At 42.6% G+C, this 25,354-nt stretch overlaps 1 protein-coding gene across 3 annotated transcripts; it reads left to right on the top strand.

The window, feature by feature from the left end:
- The first annotated feature begins 1,024 nt into the window (after nt 1-1,024).
- Nucleotides 1,025-20,171, top strand: LOC112257452. 3 transcript variants are annotated; one of them, XR_002954578.2, is made up of 5 exons: nt 1,025-1,709; nt 16,110-16,269; nt 16,546-16,648; nt 17,571-17,659; nt 18,975-19,060. XR_002954578.2 is itself a non-coding variant. In XM_024431013.2 (4 exons), the coding sequence occupies exons 1-4, from the start codon at nt 1,305-1,307 to the stop codon at nt 19,087-19,089; spliced, it is 783 nt and encodes a 260-aa protein (XP_024286781.1). In that variant the 5' UTR covers nt 1,027-1,304; the 3' UTR covers nt 19,090-20,171. The 3 variants fall into 3 exon arrangements, 2 of the variants coding, with proteins under 2 accessions (XP_024286781.1, XP_024286791.1); XM_024431013.2 differs by lacking the exon at nt 17,571-17,659 and having other exon boundaries at nt 1,027-1,709; nt 18,975-20,171; XM_024431023.2 differs by lacking the exon at nt 17,571-17,659 and having other exon boundaries at nt 1,029-1,691; nt 18,975-20,171.
- The last annotated feature ends 5,183 nt before the right edge of the window (nt 20,172-25,354 follow it).

Below are 25,354 nucleotides of genomic sequence, written 5' to 3'. Positions count from 1 at the left end.
TATTTGCTTTTAATACAACTAAGTATCGAAATGTAATTGCTAAAATATACTTAAGTATCAGAAGTGAAAGTATAAATCATTTAAAATACCGTTATATTATGCAAACTAGATGGCACCATTTTCTTGTTTATTTTTAAGTTACAGATTGTCGGGCACCCACGGGCATTTGTGTTTAGTGAGTCCGTGTTTATTGTGTGAGTTGAACCATTGTTCTGTCCTGCTAAGCATTCACAATGTAATGACTACTTTCGGGTGTCAGGAAAATGTATGGAGTAAGAAGGACCAACCTTCCTGTTCCAAGTGAGCACAGCACAACAGTGAGTCCAAAAATATGTATTGTATGCTGTTGCATAAAGCATGAGAGATCTTTGATGAAAACCTTCTCCAGAGCAGGTGAAGGTTCACCTTCCAACAGGACAACGCAGGAGTGGCTTCCGGACAAGTCTCAATGTCCTTGAGTGGCCGGCCCAGCCAGAGCCTCTGAAGAGACCCGAAAATAGCTGTGCAGCGACCCTCCCGATCCAACCTGGCAGCTTGAGAGGATCTGCAGAGAACATTCGTAGAAACTCCCCATATACAGGTGTGCCAAGCGTGTAGCGTCATACCCAAGAAGACTCAAGGCTGTAATGAACTGTTTCGCTGCCAGAGGCTCCACTGATAGCCCGATGTAGCGGGGCAATAAATCAGTAAGGTGTCGGGACAGCTTTATGTAGGCCATAACAGTTTGTGGGCACCATTATAGTGCAATTCATGTATTCGTGTTGTGTAGTTGCTTTGCTGGAATGCAATATTTACATGCTAAAATCGCCACGGGTCACAAGTATGCTCACTTTCCACTGATAGGATTACCTGTAAAGCACCAACTAAGTGAGAAGCTTGCAATGTGATGGTCACCCTATTTATCCTGTCCTGTGTGTTTTGGTGCTACTTGGGTGAAAGGGTGAAGCTTACCTAAAGTATTAGCTATGGAGGCGTGGCTTTAGGAAATTACGTTTCGTTTCGAGGCGTGTCAAGGCGATCAAAGTACAGTACATTTTTTCTCCCACTACTGTCTCCGAGCTACAGTGGACACGGTTGTCGGCAGGCTAATATTACAGCAACAAAGCGAACGGGATGCAGGGTAGGCAAACCGACTGACAATTGCATGAGTGAGGATACCAGGGAGAGGCTTTTTTAACGGTATTTCTCCGGTATAGGCTGTAGAGCCTACATGTTTTATAACAGACAAAAATAGAAGACAACAAAAGGACAAACGGGTCATATTTTGCTGGCTCGAAAAGTCGACTCGCTTTCAGTCTGCAACAATGGAATTAAGTTTTATATTGCCTGCTATTCTTTTCACGCTGTTCGCTATTATTCTGGTGACAGCATTGTTCAGCAACAACGATACTTCTACTGTCTCGTCCTCTGGCTCTGCTGCATCCAAAGCGGATCACTCAGGGGAGGGATCTTTGGCGCAGTCCGGGAGAGAGGATGTGAAAACGGGATTAGCTAAATCAGGACCGTCGGTAAATCTTACGGAGAAACAGGGGACAGCAGCAGGGCTAACCTTAACGGACAAATCGGAGGAGGACAGTGAATGTCGATCTGTCGGAAAAATAATGGATCCGATGGCAGCGGACAGAAGGACAGTTGAGGAGGAGGGGCTGCCCGCTGCAGAAGTTAGGACCCATGCTGCTCACGAGAAAAAGGTGAAATCTGGCATTATGGTAGGCTAATATAATGTGCAGTATGAGTAGTGTATATGCCTAATATTTTTCATCAGGTTTGGGGAGTAGCGGATTACAATAAAACTAGATGTAATCCGTTACATTATACATTTAATCCGATTACATATATTTGAAAACATTACTTATAGGATTACTTTTCAATTCAGAAGAGATGTTTGCGAAACAAATATTTGATACTTGTTTTTTTCTGAATAGGTAGGTTTTTATCCAAGTGGTGACAGATTTTAATGGGAATACTCTAGAATCCACATAAAAAATGTGCATTTTCCAACCAGTGGTGTTTTCACCAAATATACTTTTTGCTGATAAAAATCTGTGCTTGATGACAGTGCACACAAATGGTACTTTTTCAGTAAGTTTTCATGTATCGAATAAAAATCAAAAATGCAATATGTTTCCATCCTATTTTCAACTCTTCCTATAGTTGTGTCACAAAAACGGTTGCTTTAAAAAGAAATGCCTACTGTGCAGGCTAGGGTGTGCAGGTATAGTCTACACATGATGAGATTATTATGGACAGGAGCGAGGTTATTTTTATTTGTCAAACGGCAAATAAACCGCAAATGACCGCAAATGATCATGTCACGAGAATAAGATCCTCGATATTTATTACATTCAATTGGCAACAGATTTTCATGCAAGTATAAAAAGTCGGTATAAAACAATGGGCTAATTTTCTCACTAGAGATGTGTTTCCATTAAATTGACGTGTGGATAAAAGTCTGTGCGTGATGACGTAGTGCACATAAAAATACATGTTTGCGGTTAAATTCCCATGTACCTAATTAAAAAAATACAAATTAAATGTTTTATCGCATTTTCAACATTACTGATGGTTTTCTCAAAAACAACAAAAAAATGAGTTATAGCTAGCGTGTCTACTCTGGTATTGGCAGGTGTGCTCTAGCCAACAGCTCACATAAATAGTGGGGATAGGCTACCAACATGATGAGATTAATTATGGACAAATTAGTCAAATTATTTTTATTTGTCAAAAAGGAGCCAAGCATAGATGATCATGTTACCAGAATAAAACCCGTTGATATTTATTGGAAAGGAGCATCAACCTCATCACCTTGCACTTTCACCACCCCTTGAAGTTATTTCATCTGTAGCCTAATAAACTGTGCTTTCCCGAGTTGTAGTGGACATTTCTCGCATAATTAATTTTACCGACACAAAAAGAACCCACCATGTCTAACATATTTATTTTGTCGACATTTGGAACGTTTACCTACAATTTCTTTCAGGCCTATCATGACATGTTTTATCCGAAAACTACGTTACTCATAAAAAGGTTGGATGGAGACCTGGTTAGTGATACCAAATTAATTTGATAGATCGTGGGGAAAATAGCAGGTATGGGTTTTTGTAGGCTACAGCATGTCTTCCAATGGTGCGATTGCTGTCGGCATCCAAAGATTATCCAATTTTAACAAACACTTGGAGGTATAGACGACAGCAGTGGTGTAGACTACTGGCGATACGGATATACTTATTATTGATATCTACATAGCACATTGATGGGAATTAAACTGCTGCTCTCTCATTTAACTATTTGCTCCGTACCGGTTGTTGTTGATGGCTGTTCACAAATGTATATGTGTATTTTAGCCCAATAATGGTTAAATTTAAGAAGATTAAGCTACCTATCAATCATTGTTTTTGCGACCAATGGACAGCCAGTGGAACAATGCTCTCTTGCAACAGCCGCAGTACGGATCCCAAACTATGGAATACAATTTAAGGGAGTTCCTCTCTTCTGAACTGAACCGTGTTGTAGTGCTCCAAAAACTTGTTTAATTTAAGAAGTCCACGAGTAGGGCTTTTATTGCTCAATCTAATTCGTACTGATTCCCCACCCCCCACAAAGTCCATAGGCCTAACCACATATGCGCAAACTCGCGCACTTTTGATAGACTTCCACAGCTGCAAATTATCGAGATATCAAAGTGTCACAAACAAAAAAGTTAACAATAGGCCTATAGCAAATGCTGCACATGGCATTAATTGTTCATATGCAAATAGCACTTTTCGGTAGTGCTCAATGCATGCCATTCCAAAAGCAGCATTTCTTTTTCAACTCGACGCAATGAGCTAAATCAGTCCTCCGTGACAACAAAATAATAAAATCATCTGATTTTCTGGCTGTGCCAGCTACTGGCCGCTCTGCAGAACTGCATCCAGAAAAGGATTCATGACGAAAATCGCTAGCCTGCGCCTTTTAAGGGAAAAGTAATCAAAGTAATCAGATTATGTTACTGAGAATGGGGTAATCCACAAATTACGTTGCTGATTATAATTTTGGACAGGTAACTCGTAACTGTAACGGATTATATTTAAAAATAACTTACCCAACCGTATATTCAAATATAATATAATGAATATATTATATTAGTCACAGAATACATTTTACATTACTTTTTAGTCATTTAGTAGATGTTCTTATCCAGACCTAGTTACATGAGACAACAACACATTACAATTGTATAAAGTACAGATTCCCTCAACAGAATACAACACTTCTCTCCTTGGTCAGGTAGGTAATGCACATTATATGCAGCTTTCTGGACCAATAAGTCAACACTGTTTGCTACACAGCCAACTCAATGGGCTTGTTCGCAATTGCAGCTGACAGTGCAGACGCCTGTCGACTGACTGATCTAGAAAGAACCTTGCATCATAAATAACTAATTATTATTTGTAGATCAGTCACTCACAATCGCTGCCGGTCTTGTGGTAATTGACCATTCATTTGAGTCATTTAGCAGATGTTCTCATCCAGAGTGACTTACAGTAGTGAGTGCACACATTTTCATATTGGTCATATAAGCTCGATCCCTGCAATGTCTCATTGAAGATCTAGCTAACTTTTCTGGACTAAAATCGAATTATGATAAGTGTACAATATTACGTATTGGATCTTTATAAAAATACAACTTTTACATTACCTTGCAATTTACCTAAAGAATGGGCTAACGGTGAAATAGACACACTTGTTATTCATATCATAAAAGATAGAAATGAGCTCTCCACAACCAATTTCAATAGAAAACTAGTATTAATAGACAAGTTCCTGCAACCATGGAGAAGTAAATATTACTAATATACTAATAATCTTAGCAAAATTATTTATCTTCAACTCACAATATGTGGATTCAATTCGATTAGATAGATTCCAATTGTATGTTAAACATCACAGCGTAGTTGGAAGATATATGGCACATAGAAATCTGAAGAGGGTGGCCAGCAGAGATATGTGGGATGGGTTGAGGGAAGGTGAGGGTTGGGAAGTGAAATTGGAGACAAGTGGGAGTGGAGTTGCTAGGTGGGGGATTGAATGACTGTCAAAAAGTTAAAAGTTAAAAGTCAAAAGTAAAGACAAATAAAAAAAGTAAGTAAATGACACTGAGGGGCAACATTGTTACATCTAATGCCTGCTTTTGTTGTTGAATTTTACCCCTTTTTCTCCCCAATTGTTAGTAGCTACTATCTTGTCTCATCGCTACAACCCCCGTACGGGCTCGGGAGAGACGAAGGTTGAAAGTCATGCGTCCTCCGATGCACAACCCAACCAAGCCGCATTGCTTCTTAACACAGCGCGCATCCAACCCGGAAGCCAGCCGCACCAATGTGTCGGAAGAAACACCGTGCACCTGGCAACCTTGGTTAGCGTGCACTGCGCCCAGCCCGCCACAGGAGTCGCTGGTGCACGATGAGACAAGGATATCCCTACCGGCCAAACCCTCTAACCCGGACGACGCTAGGCCAATTGTGCTTCGCCCCATGGACCTCCCGGTCGCGGCCGGTTACGACAGAGCCTGGGCGCGAACCCTGAGTCTCTGGTGGCACAGCTGGCGCTGCAGTACAGCGCCCCTTAACCACTTCGCTGCCTGGGAGATCTAATGCCTGTTTGCCCGAGGCTGATGCCGCGCAGGTGTTTGTACGCATGTACACATGCATATACACACACTTGCATTCAAATGTGCACACATACACACATGTAAATAGTACCATACATGCACTGAAACGTATTCAGTTGGCCTTGCTGTTATGATTTTTTGTTGTCCTTGATGTCTTTTGTTTTTGCATTGTTGATTTCTGTTTTCCTTTGTTTTTCTCCTTTTTGTCTTTTGTTAATTTTGTTGGTTGTTGGTGCATTGGGGGCTGGTGGCTTGAGCCGGTGGCTGATAGGTCGCTGGCTGATAGGTCGCTGGTTCGGTCCCCATTTTGACCTTGTGGGAGATCTGTCGATGTGCCCTTGGGCAAGGCGTTGACCCTGGTTGCTTCTGTGGGTCGCTCTGGATGGGAGTCTGTTAGATGACTGAATGTAATGTAAATGTTTAGCGGCTTCACTCCAAGTAGATTGTATGTTTTAATATTAATATTACTAACTCTATTTTATCAATGTACCAATCGGGCTTCAGGAAGAAGCATAGCACAATTACAGCAGCCATGAAGGTTTTAAATGATATCACTGAAGCCATTGACAAAGAACAGCACTGTGTCTCACTTTTTATTGATCTCTCTAAGGCTTTTGATACAGTTTATCATGCTACACTAAGGCAGAGATTGTCGAGTGTAGGTCTTTCGGAGCATGCAGTTGCATGGTTTGCTAACTCTCTGTCTGATAGAACTCAGTGCACTCAATTTGATGGGCTTATGTCTGTTAAATTGTCTGTCTTGAATGGTGTGCCCCAAGGCTCTGTACTTGGTCCTCTCTTATTCACTATTTATATAAATGATTTAGACAAAAATTTCCAAAATGCACAAATTCATTTTTATGCTGATGATACTGTTATTTACTGTTGTGCCTTGTCTCTTACAAAAGGTTTCCAGAACATGCAAACTGCTTTTTATACTGTTCAACATACCTTGTGTCAATTGAAGCTTATCCTCAATACTGAGAAAACTAAACTAATGCTGTTTTCTAATGCAAGAAATAGACCTCTGAACCTTTCACCTATTACTACCTGTCAGGGCAAGGAGATTGAGGTTGTAACCTCATATAAATATCTTGGAATTTTAATTGATGACGGCCTCGCTTTTAAATTGCATATTCAACAAGTTACAAAAAAATTGAAGCTGAAATTGGGATTTTATTTTAGGAATAAGGCCTGTTTTTCTTTTGAAGCTAGAAGGAGGCTAGTATCAGCTACATTTATGCCTTTACTAGACTATGGGGATATTTTATATATGAATGCTTCCGCTCAGTGTTTGAGATCAATTGACACTCTTTACCATGACACTTTGAGATTTATTTTAAACTGCAAAACCCTTACGCACCACTGCACTTTGTATACTAGGGTTGGCTGGCCTTCTCTAGTCACTCGTAGGCTCAGTCACTGGTATACTTTTATTTACAAAGCCATTTTGGGTTTACTACCTTTTTATTTGTGCATTTTTATTGTTCAGAAATGTGGTGGCTACTCTCTTCGTTTGCTGGACTTTATCCTGCTAACTGTTCCAAATGTCCGAACTGAATTTGGTAAAAGGGCTTTTATGTACTCTGCGCCATCGTCTTAGAACACCTTACAAAATACTTTTAAACTGGAAGAACTTGTCCCGATTGGTGTTTTTAGGTCACTGATGAAGGATTTTGAGGCTGATTCCCTGACCTGTCAATGTTTTTAATTTGCTGTTTTATACTCTTGTGAATTCAATGGTTTTTACTAGATTACTTGTAGTTTTTCATGTTGTCTGTCTGTATTTTTTTTGTAATGATTTGGTGCTGCCTATCTTGGCCAGGGCGCTCTTGAAAAAGAGATTTTAATCTCAATGAGCCCTTCCGGGTTAAATAAAGGTTCAATAAAATTAAAAAATCAATAATAAAAAATACTAATTAAACATCAGTGGCGACCCATCATTCAGGGCAGGTTGGGACGAGCCCCACCTGTTTTGAACCGTACCTGTTTAGCAAAATACTATACATATTTATATTTATATACTGTACATATTCACCCCTTGGGTGCTGCCATAGATTTACATTAGAAGTGCCCATCCAAGAAGGCACAAGGTCATTGAGCACAGATAAAATTACATCAAATCACGTTATATCTACTGTAGCTTTGATTAGACTGATCATGTCAACATCACACTTAAAAAATCTTAGCAAGCTAGCTAGCAAGTAGTCATCATCATGAATCACGTTGACAGTCTACTGGCAAATACTTTTCGATCCTTGTCATATAAAGATGAATGATATACTGATTTAAAAAATATATAAACACAACATGCAACAATTTCAATGATTTTACTAAGTTACAGTTCATATAAGGAAATCAGTCAATTAAAATAAATTCATTAGGCCCTAATCTATCGATTTCACATGACTGGGGAGCCAGCCCCAGCCAATCAGAATTAGTTTTTCCCCACAAAGGGGCTTTAATACTCCTTAGTTTCATCAGCTGTCCGAGTGGCTGGTCTCAGACCATCCCGTAGGTGAAGAAGCCGGATGTGGAGGTCCTGGGCTCACGTGGTTACACATGGTCTGTGGTTGTGAAATTAACATTAAATTATCTGGCAACAGCTCTGTTGGACATTCCTGCAGTCACTATGCCAATTGCAAACCTTGAGAAATCTGTGGCATTGTGTTATGCGACAAAACTGTACATTTTAGAGTGGCCTTTTAATGTCCCCAGCACAAGGTGCACCTGTGTAATGATCATGCTATTTAATCAGCTTCTTGATATGCCACACCTGTGAGGTGGATGGATTATCTTGGCCAATGAGAAATGCTCACTAACAGGGATGTAAACAAATTTGTGCACAACATTTGAGAGAAATAAGCTTTTTGTGCATATGGAACATTTCTGGGATCTTTTATTTTAGCTTATGAAACATGGGACCAACACTTTACATGTTGTGTTTATATTTTTGTTCTGTATAGATAAAATGTATCGGTGCTCATCGGCCATAAATGTTACAAAACAAGTCAGAAATCACAAATTCGTCAGTAAGTGGTTTGGAAGGAATCAGTGGCTAACTGATGCAAAGCAATCACTATTTGGTGGAGAGGGTGTGTGTTCCAAGTCTGGGTTTAAGGATTTGAAACATCTGTCTGAAAGGGTACCTTTTCCAACCTTAAAAGGATAAACATTCACACTTAACACCATGGCCAGATTGAATACATTCAGCATGATTTCAGCTGTGTTCATGACAACTGAGAACTCAGAACTTTGACTTTGGTGCTTTCAAGGCAACTGGGAACTCGCATAAAAAACGAGCTCATACTGGGAAAATACGTTTTGAACGGTCATCCAACTCTGAGTTCCAAGTCAGGAACTCAGGTCTCTTTCTAGAGCTCCGACTTTCCGACCTGAAGATCACTGACGTCATGATTCAACCTTGTTTTTTCCTGAGTTCCCAGCACCATAAATCCAGAGAATGCCAGATTTTGATGACAAAGTTTGCCCACAAGGACAACCGTGCCACCTTCCTGTTCAAGTGAGCTCAGCACAACAACGATGAGTCCAAAAATAGGCCTACTCCTTGTATGCTGCTACATAAATGATGTAATATACCAGGGATATACAGTGCCTTCGGAAAGTATTCAGATACCTTGACTTTTTCCACATTTTGTTATATTACAGCCTTATTCTAAAATTGATTAAATTGTATTTTGTTGAAGCACCTTTGGCAGCGATTTACAGCCTCAAGTCTTCTTGGGTAGGACGCTACAAGCTTAGCACACCTGTATTTGGGGAGTTTCTCCCATTCTTCTCTGCAGATCCTCTCAATCTCTGTCAGGTTGGATGGGGAGGGTTGCTGCACAGCTATCTTCAGGTCTCTCCAGAGATGTTTGATCAGGTTCAAGTCTGGGCTCTGGCTGGGCCACTCAGAGAAGCCACTCCTGCCTTGTCTTGGCTGTGTACTAAGGGTTGTTGTCCTATTGGAAGATGAACCTTCGCCCCAGGCTGAGGTCTTGAGCTCTCTGCAGCAGGTTTTCATCAAGGATCTCTCTGTACTTTTCACCGTTCATCTTTCTCTTGATCCTGACTAGGTTCTCAGTCCCTGCTGCTGAAAAACATCCCCATAGCATGATTCTGCCACCACCATGCTTCACCATAAGGATGGTGCCAGGCTTCCTCCAGACGTAATGCTTGGCATTCAGGCCAAAGAGCTCAATCTTGGCTTCATCAGACCAGAGAATCTTGTTTCTCTTGGTCTGAGAGTCCTTGAGGTGCCTTTTGGGAAACTCCAACCGGGCTGTCATGTGCCTTTTACTGAGGAGTGGCATCTGTCTGGCCACTCTGCCGTAATGGCCTGATTGGTGGAGTGCTGCATAGATGGTTGTCCTTCTGGAGGGTTCTCCTATCTCCACAAAGGAACTCTGGAGCTCTGTCAGAGTGACAATCGGGTTCTTGGTCACCTGTCTTTATGGGGCCAAACTTCTTCCATTTTAAAATGATGGAGACCACTGTGTTCTTCGGGACCTTCAATGCTGCAAAAATGTTTTGGTACCCTTCCCCAGATCAGTCCTGTCTCGGAGAACAATCCTGTATCCTTCGACGTCATTGTTGATTTTTGCTCTGACATGCACTGTCAACTGTGGTACCTTATATAGACAGGTGTGTGCATTTCCAAATCATGTCCAATCAATTGAATTTACCACAGGTGTACTTCAATCAAGTTGTAGAAACATCTCAAGGATTATCAATGGAAGCAGGATGCACCTGAGCTCAATTGAGTGTCATAGCAAAGGGTCTGAATACTTATGTAAATAAGGTATTTCTGTTTTTTTATATGGAATACATTTGCCAAAATTTCTACAAATCTGTTTTTGCTTTGTGGAAAAAGTTTTTTTTTTAAACAGTAATTCTAAGTGTATGTTGTGTAGTAAGCTGTTAGTAGTCCCTGTGTCTCACCCTAAGAATTTGGTCCCTCTTTCCCTCAGAACTTAGCCTATACTGTTCAGACTTTGTGGTGCACATTTGTATTATTGTATTTATTAAGGATCCCCAATAGTTCCTGCCAAAGCAGCAGCTACTCTTCCTGGGGTCCAGCAACATTAAGGCAGTTATATACAATTTAAAATATTACATGACATTACATTTAAAAACACGTTTTACACATTAATTGTCTTCCCTCAGGCCACTACTCTATCACATATCTACAATACAAAATCCATGTGATTCTCTGCCTGTGTGTGTGTCTCTTCACACTCCCCGCAGTTCCCTAAGGTGTAGTTTTATAAAAAGAAATTATCTGATTCTACTGCTTGCATCAGTTACCTGACGTGGAATAGAGTTCCATGTAGCCATGGCTCTATGTACCTCCCATAGTCTGTTCTGGACTTGGGCATTGTGAAGAGACCTCTGGTGACATGTCTTGTGGGGTATGCGTGGGTGTCTGAGCTGTGTGCTAGTAGTTTAAACAGACACCTCGGTGCATTCAGCATGTCAACACCTCTTACAGAAACAAGTAGTGATGAAGTCAATCTCTCTTCCACTTTGAGCCATGAGAGATTTACATGCATATGATTAATGTTAGCTCTCCATGTACATTTAAGGAATGTTCTTTTTTCTCAAGGTTCCTCTTTGTGGCACCTGACCACACAAATGAATAGTAGTCCAGGTGTTGAAAGTCACTAAGTTCTTCAGTAAGGCCATTCTACTGCCAATGTTTGTCTATGAAGATTGCATGGTTGTGTGCTTGATTTTCTACATCTGTCATCTGTGGCTGAAATAGATGATTTTAAAGTAAGAATAATATAATTGAACTTAGCTGAATAAAATCAAAAAGGATATTTTATTTTATTCCTGAGAATAAAGAAGTATGCAAATGATGTGGCTCTATTGAGCGTAAAAGAGATAATTTGAAACAGGTCCTATACACTAGATGAAGAGTTATTTGGCAAATTTGAATTATACAAACCTTAGAATGTCTTGAATATATAAACATATATGGGCTGCAAAGATTATAGCCTATTGACTATTTGAAAAAGTCGCAAAAAAAGCTTGCTCTCTGTTCCTTGGCTAAATCAAATCAATTGTTATTGGTCACATGCAGATGTTAATGTGAGTGTAGCGAAATGCTTGTGCTTATAGTTCTGACAATGCAGTTATATCTAACAAATTCATAACATCTACCTTATACACACAAATGTAAAGGGATGAATAAAAATATGTACATATAAATATATGGATGCGGCATAGGCAAGATGCAGTAGATGGTATAGAATACAGTATATACATATGAGATGAGTAATGTAGGGTATGTACACATTATATAAAGTGGAGTTATTTAAAGTGACGAGTGATACCTTTATTAAGTCCATTTATTAAAGTAGCCAGAGATTTGAGTCTGTATGTTGGCAGCAGCCTCTCTATGTTAGTGATGGCTGTTCAACAGTCTGATGGCCTTGAGATTGAAGCTGTTTTTCAGTCTCTCAGTCCCAGCTTTGATGCACCTGTACTGACCTCGCCTTCTGGGTGGAAGCAGGGGGAACAGGCAGTGGCTTGGGTGGTTGTTGATCTTTTTGGCCTTCCAGTGTAGCTACGGCTGTACATTCATTGTGTTCTTTCATCAAGTGATCATATTTTCACCCATGAGACTATTCTCAATTTAATATTGTCTTTACTAATATGTAAAATGTGTTTCGTTTTAGAATGGCCCATTATCAAACGGGCAGGAACAAGAGCAGGGGGAAAAAGACATATAAGGAAGGTAAGGCAATAAATATGCCATGGTGGCGAAGTAAATACAATATAGCAATTAAACACTGGAATGGTAGAAGTGCAGTAGATGAATGTGCAAGGTAGAAATACTGGGGTGCAAAGGAGCAAGATAAATAAATACAGTTGGGGATGAGGTAGTTGTTTGTGCTATTTACAGATGGTCTATGTACAGGTGCAGTGATCTGTGAGCTGCTCTGACAGCTGATGCTTAAAGCTAGTGAGGGAGATATGTGTCTCCATTTTCAGTGATTTTTGTAGTTCGTTCCAGTCATTTGCAGCAGAGAACTGGAAGAAGAGGCGGTTAAATAAATACCTGGTTAAATAAAGGTGAAAAAAATAAATAAAAATAAACACTCCGATAGCGAATGGAGGCCACATTCCCACATTTCGTTTTTAAGCCTGGTATACTTCTCTGGTTTTATAATGGAGCAGCTGAGAAATAAACATAGTAGCAGTTGGGATCCTCCTCTTTTTAGTGTCAACCATCGAAACTCTGCTTTCACATGGGACTGCATATAAACTCAGCAAAAAAAGAAACGTCCTCTCACTGTCAACTGCGTTTATTTTCAGCAAATTTAACATGTGTAAATATTTGTATGAACATAACAAGATTTGACAACTGAGACATAAACTGAACAAGTTCCACAGACATTTGACTAACATAAATGGAATAATGTGTCTGTGAAAAAAAGGGGGGTCAATATCAAAACTAACAGTCAGTATCTGGTGTGGCCACCAGCTGCATCAAGTACTGCAGTGCATCTCCTCCGCATGGACTGCACCAGATTTGCCAGTTCTTGCTGTGAGATGTTACCCCACTCTTCCACCAAGGCACCTGTAAGTTTCTGGACATTTCAGTGGGGAATGGCCCTAGCCCTCAGCCTCCTATCCAACAGGTCCCAGACATGCTCAATGGGACTGAGATCCAGGCTCTTCGCTGGCCATGGCAGAACACTGACATTCCTGTCTTGCAGGAAATCACGCACAGAACGAGCAGTATGGCTGGTGGCATTGTCATGCTGGAGGGTCATGTCAGGATGAGCCTGCAGGAAGGGTACCACATGAGGGAGGAGGATGTCTTCCCTGTAACGCACAGCATTGAGATTGCCTGCGATGACAACAAGCTTAGCCCGGTGATTATGTGACACACCACCCCAGACTTTGACGGATCCTCCACCTCCAAATCGATCCCGCTCCAGAGTACAGACATTGCAATTTATTGCCGTGGCCACATCTGCAGTCCTCATGCCTCCTTGCCGCATGCCAAAGGCACATTCACGCAGATGAGCAGGGACCCTGGGCATCTTTCTTTTGGTGTTTTTCAGTCAGTAGAAAGCCTCTTTAGTGTCCTACATTTTGTGACTTGAATTGCCTACCGTCTGAAAGCTGTTATTGTCTTAATGACCGTTCCACGTGCATGTTCATTAATTGTTTATGGTTCATTGAACAAGCATGGGAAACAGTGTTTAAACCCTTTACAAGGAAGATCTGTGAAGTTATTTGGATTTTTACAAATTATCTTTGAAAGACAGGGCCCTGAAAAGGGGATGTTTCTTTTTTTGCTATGTTTATTAAGGTACTGTATCTTTACTTTTAGTCAATTGAGTACTTTTCCACCACGGATGTTCAGGTTGGAGCTTAGGAAAGAGGCCAGAGTACCCGACTTAGAATTCTGAGTTGGATGACCATTCAAAAATGTATTTCCCCTGTCGGAGCAATTTTATCTGTGGCCAATGACCTTGAGCCTTGGATGGGCACTTAATGTAAATCTATGATAGCACCCAAGTGGGCTTGAACTGCCTAGCTCTCCATGTAGATTCTGTGGTGACAAAATTAACACCTACGTGCTGTGCTTTCGCTGGCTGAACCACCATAACAGAGCTAGGCAGAAACACCTGCATTTTGGAGCTGCCTCACCATAACAGAGCTAGGCAGAAACACCTGCATTTTGGAGCTGCCTTACTCAAGTTGACATCAGCAAACCTCTCACCCACACGATGCCATACACATGGTCTGCCATCTGCCCGGTACAGTTGAAACCGGGATTCATCCATGAAGAGCACACTTTTCCAGCGTGCCAGTGGCCATCGAAGGTGAACATTTTCCCACTGAAGTCGGTTTCAATGGCGAACTACAGTCAGATCAAGACCGTGGTGAGGACGACAAGCATGCAGATGAGCTTCCCTGAGGCGGTTTCTAACAGTTTGTGCAGAAATAAGGCAGTTTATGGTAGAAAAATTAACATTAAATTATCTGACAGCAACTCTGGTGGACATTCCTGCAGTCAGCATGTCAATTGCAAGTTCCCTCAAAACTTGAGACATCTGTGTGTTGTGTGACAAAACTGCACATTTTAGAGTGGCCTTTTATTGTCCCCAGCACCAGGTGCACCTATGTAATGATCATGCTGTTTAATCAGCTTCTTGATATGCCACACCTGTCAGGTGGATGGATTATCTTGACAAAGGCTAAATGCTCACTAAAAGGAATGTAAACAAATTTGTGCACAAATTTGAGAGAAATAAGATTTTTGTGCGTATGGGCTTTTATTCTGGGATCTTTTATTTCAACTCGTGAAACATGGGACCAACACTTTACGTTGGTCCCATGTTGAGTCTCTCGGATTTACATTTACGTCTAGTATATGAGACCAGGCTGTGTCATGTTCTGATCCCATATCTCCACATAGTTTTGCAAACAGGCGAATGCGCAGTGGATGCGGTATGATGTAGTTTACAATTAAAGTTACCTTTTTTTTTAAAAATTGTTTTTATTTAACGATATAAGTCAGTTAAGAACAAATTCTTATTTATAATGACGGCCTACCGGGGAACGGTGGGTTAACAGCCTTGTTCAGGGGTAGAACGACAGATTTTTACCTTGTCAGCTCAGGGATATGATCCAGCAACCTTTTGGTTCTGGCCCAGTGCTCTAACCACTAGGCTACCTGCTGCCCCTGCTGCAGTATATCTCCGACTTCTATGCTCAGCTCTTTTGCCGCCAGTTTCTCTCATAAAATGCGTCCATATGGCAGAGGGAGACACATTCATAACTAGAGTGTAGAGGCCTGTCCGCTGTCCCACAATAGATGGAGCCCCATCTGTGCAAAAGCCCACCATTCGATCCCATGGAATCTGTTTTTCGTGAATATTGCCACGCAGCACACTGAACATCCCCTGTGCCGTTTCTTGCTCGGGAATCGTGAGACAGAAGAATATGTCCTTGTGAATAGCATCCCCTGACATGTATAGCGAACATAAGTCAATGTATGGGCATCTGGGCCCTCACAACTAACATCCATTTGGAGAGCATTAGGAGTTTTTGAGTTGTTCAGTCAGAGTTTCCTCTTGATTGCTAGCAATAGCATAGATTGTTCATTGCAGTGTTATCTGACAAAGGTATTGATGTGAGTTTCTGTGCCTCTGCCTCCCCACACATTGTTTTCACCATATTAATTGCAGCCAGTAAAATCAAAGTCTCTGCAATAGTGTGTGGTTTCATAGCGTAGCGGGCCTAGCCATTCACCGTGGGAATAATATATATTATTGATAGAATTTTCTCCGGATTTTGGAAATTCTCTTGTGACCCCATTTTCATATCAGGCGAAACCACGTGGGGTCGTGACCCCTAGTTTGGGAACTTATGGTTTAGTCCAATATTTCTCAACCTCTCCCTTTCTGTTTCTCTTCCTCTCTGACAGTCTGGCCAACGGTACTCGACCTCAAACCCTGTCTCAGCGCCAGTGGATATTCCAGGTAGAGACTTTGGTCACCTACAGTTCCCTGAGGGGGGGTCGTTACTGTGCCCTTTCTCCTACCGACAGACAGGGGGTGCCACAGAGAGCCCAGAGTACAGCAACGGTGAGTAAGCCACTGCTTCAATCACTGTGGATAGAGCAATGGCCACCAACTTTGGTCCGGTTGACTTATACAATTTGCCAGCTTTTGTTTCAGCCTAGCAATAACACACCCTGATTTCAGCTAATCAAGGTCTTGGTGATCAGTTGATCAGTAGACTCAGGTGTGTTAGTGTTGGCTGGGAAAAAAAGCATGCACAGCATGTAGCTCTTCAGGACTTGGGCTGGTGAATGACCACTGGGATTCAAACAGCACCAAGAGAGCCTTTTCTCTCAGCAGATATGGAGGTAGTGGAAGTGCCCCTGAAATACGTCCCTGGCATGCTGCGGACCAGCCAGATGGAGAAGATGATGACCAAAGAGGAGCTGGAGGAGGAACAGAGGTCAGTGCTGGGCTGCATCTCAATTCTCTGGCGGGCTTCCTCTCCTAGTCTCCTCCCCTTTCCCCATATTCAACTGCTACTGCATACCAGCAGTAACTGGCCGTGACCGAGTACCCACACTTGCGTTCTAAATAGTAGGCTTTTTGGGTATGCGAATATAGAACGTTTTATAGGATGTGACATTTTCAAAAGTTAGTATGCTTTAAATACCAGGGTGACATACTAATTTCAGCTTTTCATCAAGTAGAATTTGCTGTGCACTTTTGAAGAATACAATTCTCTTTTCAGACCCATGTGCGTTTGACAACAACTGATAATCAGAATAGGGGACACACTCTACCAAAACAAATTAATGGCGTGGAACAAGAACAATTGCGCATTACATGGCACTTTCTCAGTATGGACGAGCTTAGTATGTTATTATTTGTTACTTACTGCATACATTTTAACTAAACAGTACATCCTAAATAGTATGTAGTACGATTAGTACACAGTATGTAGTTTTAGTAAGTAGTACGCAAGACAGATTTTGGACATGGCCATTATAAATTGTCTTTCCCACTGTTTAACCCACTGCTGTCCAGCGTCCTCTGCTACCTTACAGCCCCTCTCCTCCTCTCCAAGCATCAGTGTGTGTCAGTGTGTGTTGTCCCTGTGAGGCTGGCTGTGCTTAGCAGCTGCTTCTATCCACGGCACCACTGGGGACTTAGGACCAGGGCTCCGAAAACAAGGCACAGGAAAAAAAGAAAGAACAAAAGGAAACACCCCCATGAGTTGAGGGAGATAACACAAAACTGACCATAGATCAGTGTTCCAGGGCAGCTTCATCTTACTCCAGCAGAAACCTAGGCCTCCTATTCAGAGACGCACCCAGGCCTGGTGTCTGCCTGTAACATCTGTGTCCTGCTCTCTATTTCTGCAGGGTAGAGTTCACCACTGACTTTACCTCTCTGTAAGTCCCTCGGACAGACAGACAGACATGCAGACAGACAGGGCTGTAGTAAAAACATGGTAATGTATGAACATAAGAATTGCGCTAATTCATTAGGGTCGTCATTGCCTGACCATGCTAGAACGGATTGATGTGCTTAAACTCTAACCTCCGATGTGATTTTTAACCTTAAACTAAACTGACACCAAAAAGCAAAGGTATCTAAAAGTTTCAGTTCTGAAGCCCCTTGTCTTTTCAAGCATGGCCATCTAGTGACCTACCATCCAGTCCCCTGGCCTCACGCTTATACCAGATGTCTCTCAACTGCATTCCTCGAGAGACCAGCAGATGCTGCTGCCCTCAAGGACTGGACCAGTCCCATATCCCCATGTCTCTCATCCGTACCTCATGCTCCTCAACCATTACCCCCCTCCTCCTCCTCTTTCCTGCTCCATCCCCCCAGCTCCCCTGAGGACGTTGCCATGGTTCCCATGTGTTAAATATAAATCAGGTGTTTCTCAGGGGTGGGTAAGGTGTTGATTGGGACCTAACAGTTGATGGATCGCCTCAAACCAGATGACACTTCCCCTATTTGATACAACTCATATGACAATTCCCCATTTGACCAAGAGGTGGTGCATTGCATCACCAAAAGCAGTTTGCTGTTTTTTGTCATGAGTCTTGTTCTGGAGGCAGCTCTGCAGAGTGGTCACTAGAGCTTTTTTTATTTATTTTAGAGCTGGCACAGCCACAGTCATAAAATCTGATATGAAACCTAACCTTAACACTAATCCTAGCCACACTGCTAACCCTAATGCCTAACCTTAAAAACGTTTTTTACAATATAGACAATTTTGACTTTGCAGCTGGCCCATCTAGCAGAAATCGCTTAGTTCTGCCTCCAGGACAAGACTCATCCCAATAAATGTCAATCCGCTCACCAAACTCTATTCGGTAGTTATTTTGCATCTGGCTTGCTGGTTTGATAATTTAGAGCAAACAATGCAATTATTGTATTTTGTTTCAGATTTGATCCAGACAAGGCGTGTAGGATGATTGTATGATACCACCCTCCGTCTGGTCATATGTTTTTGTTTTTAGAGATCGGTTCAGTGGCCAATTTGCTCACACCATATTCCCTGTTCTGTGTTGGCTGTGTTTCTCCATGCTGCACTTGGCTGTGTTTGGTTGGGCTGTACCATCATCTAGCTTTGCTGACCTATGTTCTGTACCTGTATCATGAACCACTTGTCGTTAACCATCTGTGCATGTGTGTATACTAGAGTTTTTTTTTTTTAAACCTGCCTCTGTCCCTGTGGGCTCTATCTCTATCATTGACCAGGTGAGAGCAGCAGGGTGGAGACTCAGATTGGTTTACCTGTGTGTTTTTCCCAGGGTGCAACGGGAGCAGCTGGCAGCCATCTTCCAGCTACTGAAGGAGAACCAGGAGACGTTTGGGGAGGTGTCAGAGGGAGACGTGGAGGAGCAGCTCAGACTCTACTCCATCTGATCCCCTACTCTACTCACACCCTACTACAACTGACTACAACATCTGAACCCCTACTCTACTCACATCCTACTTCAACTGACTACAGCATCTGAAACCCTACTCTACTCACACGCTACTACAACTGACTACAGCATCTGAAGCCCTACTCTACTCACACCCTACTAGTTTTCTGTACTAATTCTAACTCTACTTTCCCCAAACTCTACTCTGTTAATCCCACATGAAACTGACAATCAAGATTAAGGGGGCATTGTTTCAATGGTCCACTCTATTTTGAACCGCATACCCTTCTCTGAAGACTCTGAGGCGTTGAAATAACCAATAAGGTTTTGGATAGTTGGACCTGAGTCATTTGATTGGTCTGATACAATCTAAGACATTGGTATTCAAAGTCGTGGTCGCGACCAGGGGAACTGCAGTGGGGTCGCCAACATGAATTAGTTTTTTTGTATAGTTTTTCGTAACAAAAAATCAAGATTACACATTATTGTATGGGACAATATACAATATAACGTTTTTGAGAAAGATCATTTGAAAAATACAATTTTATTGAGTAAATGTATTTATTGGTTTCTTCATTTTGATAAGAGATGAAAATATAATTAATTGAAGGTTTTTTGTTGATGTAAAAATCTAAATTTACAGATTTGAAGGTGTTGTCATTAGATTTGGGGTGGAGTCGCGAGATATTATTGGGAGAAAAATGGGGTCCCGACTGAGAGTTTGAATACCACTGATCTAAGAGGTTCTTATACCGTGCACACCCATGAAAGCCAATAGTTTCGGCAAGCCTCATGGTGAAACAACATACACTTATCTGAATGCACCTTTCTCCTTTCACCTATTCCCTACCTTTCCTCGCCCATATCCTTCTCTCACCCATCGCTATCACTCCTACCATTTCCAATGCAGCAGATGTCCTTCTCTAGACAGCTCTGTGCAAGCAAACACAACATTGGCACCAACACAAACATGTACATTAGATACTCCTATGTACATTAGATACTGCTGTTTATTACTTCTTAATGGTACTTAATGGTTTAATACCATTCAAAACAATAAACACAGTGTATTTGATACAAGTAATGGTGTCATCATTGTGTCAGGGTTCTTTACTGCTGTGATGGTTGTCAAGAATCATCCTGTTCTTTCTCTCTCCATGTTTTTCTTTATGCCATGAAATGCTACTCTGTTAAATAGTTACTATAAGTTTTGAGTACACTACAGGTTGCAGTGAAAGTACATGAAACAAGTTATTACATTTTTTGTATTTATGCCAACCGTCAGTGGCAGTGTTGTATCGGTTTAAGTAGTTGATGGATATGTTGTCAAAGGTTGAGCACCTCTTTTAACATTGTCAGTATTGCAGTCTTTGTAAAAGCATGTGACAATAAAGAGCTGGAGTGTTAAGAGGATGTGCATTTCACAGTAACTTAATGGGAGTTAGTTGCCTGGAAGTTTCTGTGAATTTTATCAAACCGAACTGGCAACTAGCTGCCAGTAACTTATTGTACTTTCACTGAACTTTTTTCATTACAAGATAGCTTAACATTAGTTAACAACTACTAATCATTCTTTGTGGTGAGCACACTTGGGACTCACTTGGCCTGAATCTCTTGGTTGGCTGCAAACTGACCTTCCTGCTACACAATCAGGCCAGTGGGCGTGACAGAGATCAGCCTCAGTAAGTTACTGTGAATTTTACAATAACTTCTTGCAGCAATCTGAGAGTAAATTATTGAAAAATTAACTATCTTCCTGGTGACCAACTGCCATTAAGTTAATGACAAATACACAGTAAACGCTCTTAACACTGCAGCTCTTGATTTTCACAAGCTCTTACAAAGACTGTAGAACTGGGAGTGGAGAAATGATGTGCTCAACCGTCATCAACATAATGAAAAATGCACATATGTACCCTTAAGGGTACAGATCCGTACCAGTACCTAACAGTGTGTGCCATAAGCACATCTGAAGTATGCTATAAGCAATGTTTCCTCTAAACTGCGCACGTGCGAGTTGTTAACATGTTGACCTGAAGTAAAGGTGTTCAGTTTAATTGCACGACAAGCCTCCTTGCATTTGTAACATTTGGTGACAAGGATGGCCGAGTTTAGCTTACCTCCACCATCTCCATTTCTCCCTGTCCCTGGAGATCCACCTGTTCCATGGAATCCCTGGTTTCAATCCTTTCAGTTGTATACGGTAGCTATCAATCTGCATGGAGCTGCCAACGCACGAAAACAGGAGATTTTACTCCACTGTCTCGGAGCTGAGGGACAACTTGTCTTCTCCACTCTACAGCCAGTGGATAACAAGTTTACATTGGCGTTCCAAGCTCTCGAGGAACACTACAGTGGCGCACGAAGTATGATCATGCATCGTTTTCTCTTCAGACAAGAGCTCAACTGCCGGGTGAGTCCGTAGCACAGTTTGTCTCCTCCTTGAGAGAGCTAGTGGGACCATGCATATTCGGACCACTCAAAAACGAGTTTGTAGGTGATCAGTTCATTAAAAAAATATAAAGTGCTCCACTGAGGGAGAAACTGTTGTTAGAGAAGTTAGCCCTTTTTCCCTCCTTTCAGTGTGGGTAGTTAACTTTGTTTGTGGCACTTAGCCCTGTAAGCTTCACAGTTGTTCTTTCGTTTGTTGTTTTGTTGGCGACATTTTAAAATAACAGAAAATGTATGCTCACCACGCTGCACTTTGGTCCACTTCTTTTGATGGCCGTGACAGAACTACCCACCATCAAGAGACCAGGCAGCGTGCGCCAACCTGGAGGACGAGCTGGACCGGGGAGGAGAGAATGGCAGGGGACAAGACCCGGTCACGGAAGCCTGAGAGGCAGCTCCAAAACACTTTTCTGGGGGGCACACAGGGAGATTGGCGGAGTCGGCGTTTAGACCTGAGCCAACTCCCCGTGCTTACCGTGGGGAGCATGTGACTGGTCAGGCACCGTGTTATGGGGTGATGCGCACGGTGTCTCGAGTGAGCATTCACAGGCCGGTGTGCTCTGTGCCAGGGCCCGCATTTGCCGGGTGGAAGTGGGCATCCAGCCAGAACGGGTTGTGCCAGCTCTACGCTTGAGACTTCCAGTGATGATCCATGGCACGAAGCCTCCAGTGATGATCCATGGCACGAAGCCTCCAGTGATGATCAATGGCACGAAGCCTCCAGTGATGATCCATGACAAGAAGCCTCCAGTGATGATCCATGACAAGAAGCCTCCAGTGATGATCCATGGCACGAAGCCTCCAGTGATGATCCATGGCAAGAAGCCTCCAGTCCGGAGCCTCCAGCGACGGCCTCCAGTCCGGGGCCTCCAGCGACGGCATCCAGTCCGGAGCCTCCAGCGATGGCCTCCAGTCCGGGGCCCGCAACGAGGGTGCCCAGTCCAGGGCCCGCAACGAGGGTCCCCACACCAGAGGCGCTACCAAAGTAGGGTGAGCCAGAGGTGGAGCGGGGTCTACGTCCCGCACCAGAGCCACCCCCGCGGATAGATGCCCACCCAGACCCTCTCCTATCGGTTCAGGTTTTGCGGCCGGAGTCCGCACCTTTGGAGGGGATACTGTCACGCCCTGACCTTAGAGAGCTTTTTATGTCTCTATTTTGGTTTGGTCAGGGTGTGATTTGGGTGGGCATTCTATGTTCTATTTTCTATGTTTTGGTATTTCTTTGTTTTGGCCAGGTATGGTTCTCAATCAGGGACAGCTTGTCTATCCTTGTCTCTGATTCGGAATCATACTTAGGTAGCCCTTTTTCCCTCCTTTCAGTGTGGGTAGTTAACTTTGTTTGTGGCACTTAGCCCTGTAAGCTTCACGGTTGTTTCTTTCGTTTGTTGTTTTGTTGGCAACATTTTAAAATAAAATAAAATGTACGCTCACCACCCTGCACTTTGGTCCACTTCTTTTGACGGCCGTGACACTGAAGCAAAATGTCACTTTTGAACAATGTCACTTAAGAATCATTCTTCTCACATGTTCCACTGCAGAGACCAGCAGTATCCCTCTAAAGCTACAACCACACACCGATCGCAATCATTGGGACTGTCCCACTGCCAGTCTGTTACAAATCCACACTGGCAACACAGTTCTGCATTGCAATAGATGGCGCTAACATCCTGGTACTGGACTTATTTCATGCCCTAGGATTGCACATGTGCAGCACTTGCCTACACCTGTGTGTATAGAGTACTCACAACTGTTTGAGGGGTTAGGTAACCTCAGAGGTTTTGTCCATTGGCCTACAGTCACCAAAGAGGTCAACCCAGTAATCCAGCCATTGTGGAGGAAGCCCATTCGCAAGGGACTTGACAACCTCCTGGAGGATGACATCATCAAGCCCATTGATACCTTGTCCTTGGGTCTCTAACCTGGTCATTGCGCCCAATTAAAAAGGTGATCTTCGAATCTGCATGGACTGCAGGGCCATGAACAAAGAGATTATTCCCGACAAGTACCCGCTACCAACCGCTGAGGGGCTCACAACCCATTTTTATGGACACTGTGTTAACAACCCTCCAGGCAAGCTTCAATGCCATACAACTCTCCTTCTGTGGCCTCCAATTGCTCTTAAATACAAGTAAAACTAAATGCATGCTCTTCAAACGATCGCTGCCTGCACCTGCCCGCCTGTCCAACATCACTACTCTGGACGGCTCTGACTTAGAATACGTGGACAACTACAAATACCTAGGTGTCTGGTTAGACTGTAAACTCTCCTTCCAGACACACATCAAACATCTCCAATCCAAAGTTAAATCTAGAATTGGCGTCTTATTTCGCAACAAAGCATCCTTCACTCATGCTGCCAAACATACCCTTGTAAAACTGACCATCCTACCAATCCTCGACTTCGGTGATGTCATTTACAAAATAGCCTCCAATACCATACTCAACTAGTTGGATGCAGTCTATCACAGTGCCATCCGTTTTGTCACCAAAGCCCCAAATACTATCCACCATTGCGACCTGTACGCTCTTGTTGGCTGGCCCTCGCTTCATACTCGTCGCCAAACCCAATGGCTCTATGTCATCTAAAAGACCCTGCTAGTAAAGGCCCCCCCTTATCTCAGCTCGCTGGTCACCATAGCATCACCCAACTGTAGCGCGTGCTCCAGCAGGTATATCTCTCTGGTCACCTCCAAAACCAATTCTTTCTTTGGCCGCCTCTCCTTCCAGTTCTCTGCTGCCAATGACTGGAACAAACTACACAAATCTCTGAAACTGGAAACACTTATCTCCCTCACTAGCTTTAAGCACCAGCTGTCAGAGCAGCTCACAGATTACTGCACCTGTACATAGCCCACCTATAATTTAGCCCAAACAATTACCTCTTTCCCTACTGTATTTATTTTATTTATTTATTTATTTATTTTGCTCCTTATTTTTATTTCTACTTTACACATTCTTCCACTGCAAATCTACCATTCCAGTGTTTTACTTGCCATATTGTATTTATTTGTAAAAGGCCACCATGGCCTTTTTTGCCTTTACCTCCCTTATCTCACCTCATTTTCTCACATCGTATATAGACTTGTTTCTACTGTATTATTGACTGTATGTTTGTTTTACTCCATGTGCAACTCTGTGTCGTTGTATGTGTCGAACTGCTTTGCTTTATCTTGGCCAGGTCGCAATTGTAAATGAGAACTTGTTCTCAACTTGCCTACCTGGTTAAATAAAGGTGAAATAAAAATAAATAAATAAATGTGTCCACGGTATTCAGCAAACTTGACCTGAGGCAGGGATACCTCCAGGTTTCACTGGCACATGATAGTCAAGATCTCACTGCATTAATACACACATGGGGCTGTTCAGGTACAAACGCATGCCATTCGGACTCAGCTCCGCGTCCAGCTGTTTTCCAAAAGATTATGACTCTTCTTCTGGCAGGCATCCGTGGAGTGTCAATCTATCTGGATGACATTGTGGTGTACGGTGCATCACAAACAGAGCACAAATCTGACTTGCAGCAGGTGTTTCATCAGCTCTTCGAGAACTGGGCCAGACTCAACACTGAAAAGTGTTTGGGGTGTCAGACGTTGAGTTCCTTGGATACAGGCTCTCCAGCCAGGGCATCACCCCCATCCTGTCCCATGTGGATGCCATTCTCACCTTGCCTGAGCCTCAGTCTGCAGCACAGCTGACGTCATTCCTTGGCATGGCAACATACTACTTACGGTTTCTTTCAAACTACGCTGAGACAACCGATCCTCTTCAACGGCTTCTGAAAAAAGACGCACCATCAACATGGTCTCAGGACT

The sequence above is a fragment of the Oncorhynchus tshawytscha genome, linkage group LG01, assembly GCF_018296145.1.
Source record: "Oncorhynchus tshawytscha isolate Ot180627B linkage group LG01, Otsh_v2.0, whole genome shotgun sequence".
NCBI lineage: Eukaryota > Metazoa > Chordata > Actinopteri > Salmoniformes > Salmonidae > Oncorhynchus > Oncorhynchus tshawytscha.
The sequence above is the reverse complement of the archived record's forward strand: the minus strand, read 5'-3'. Positions and strand labels throughout refer to the sequence as shown.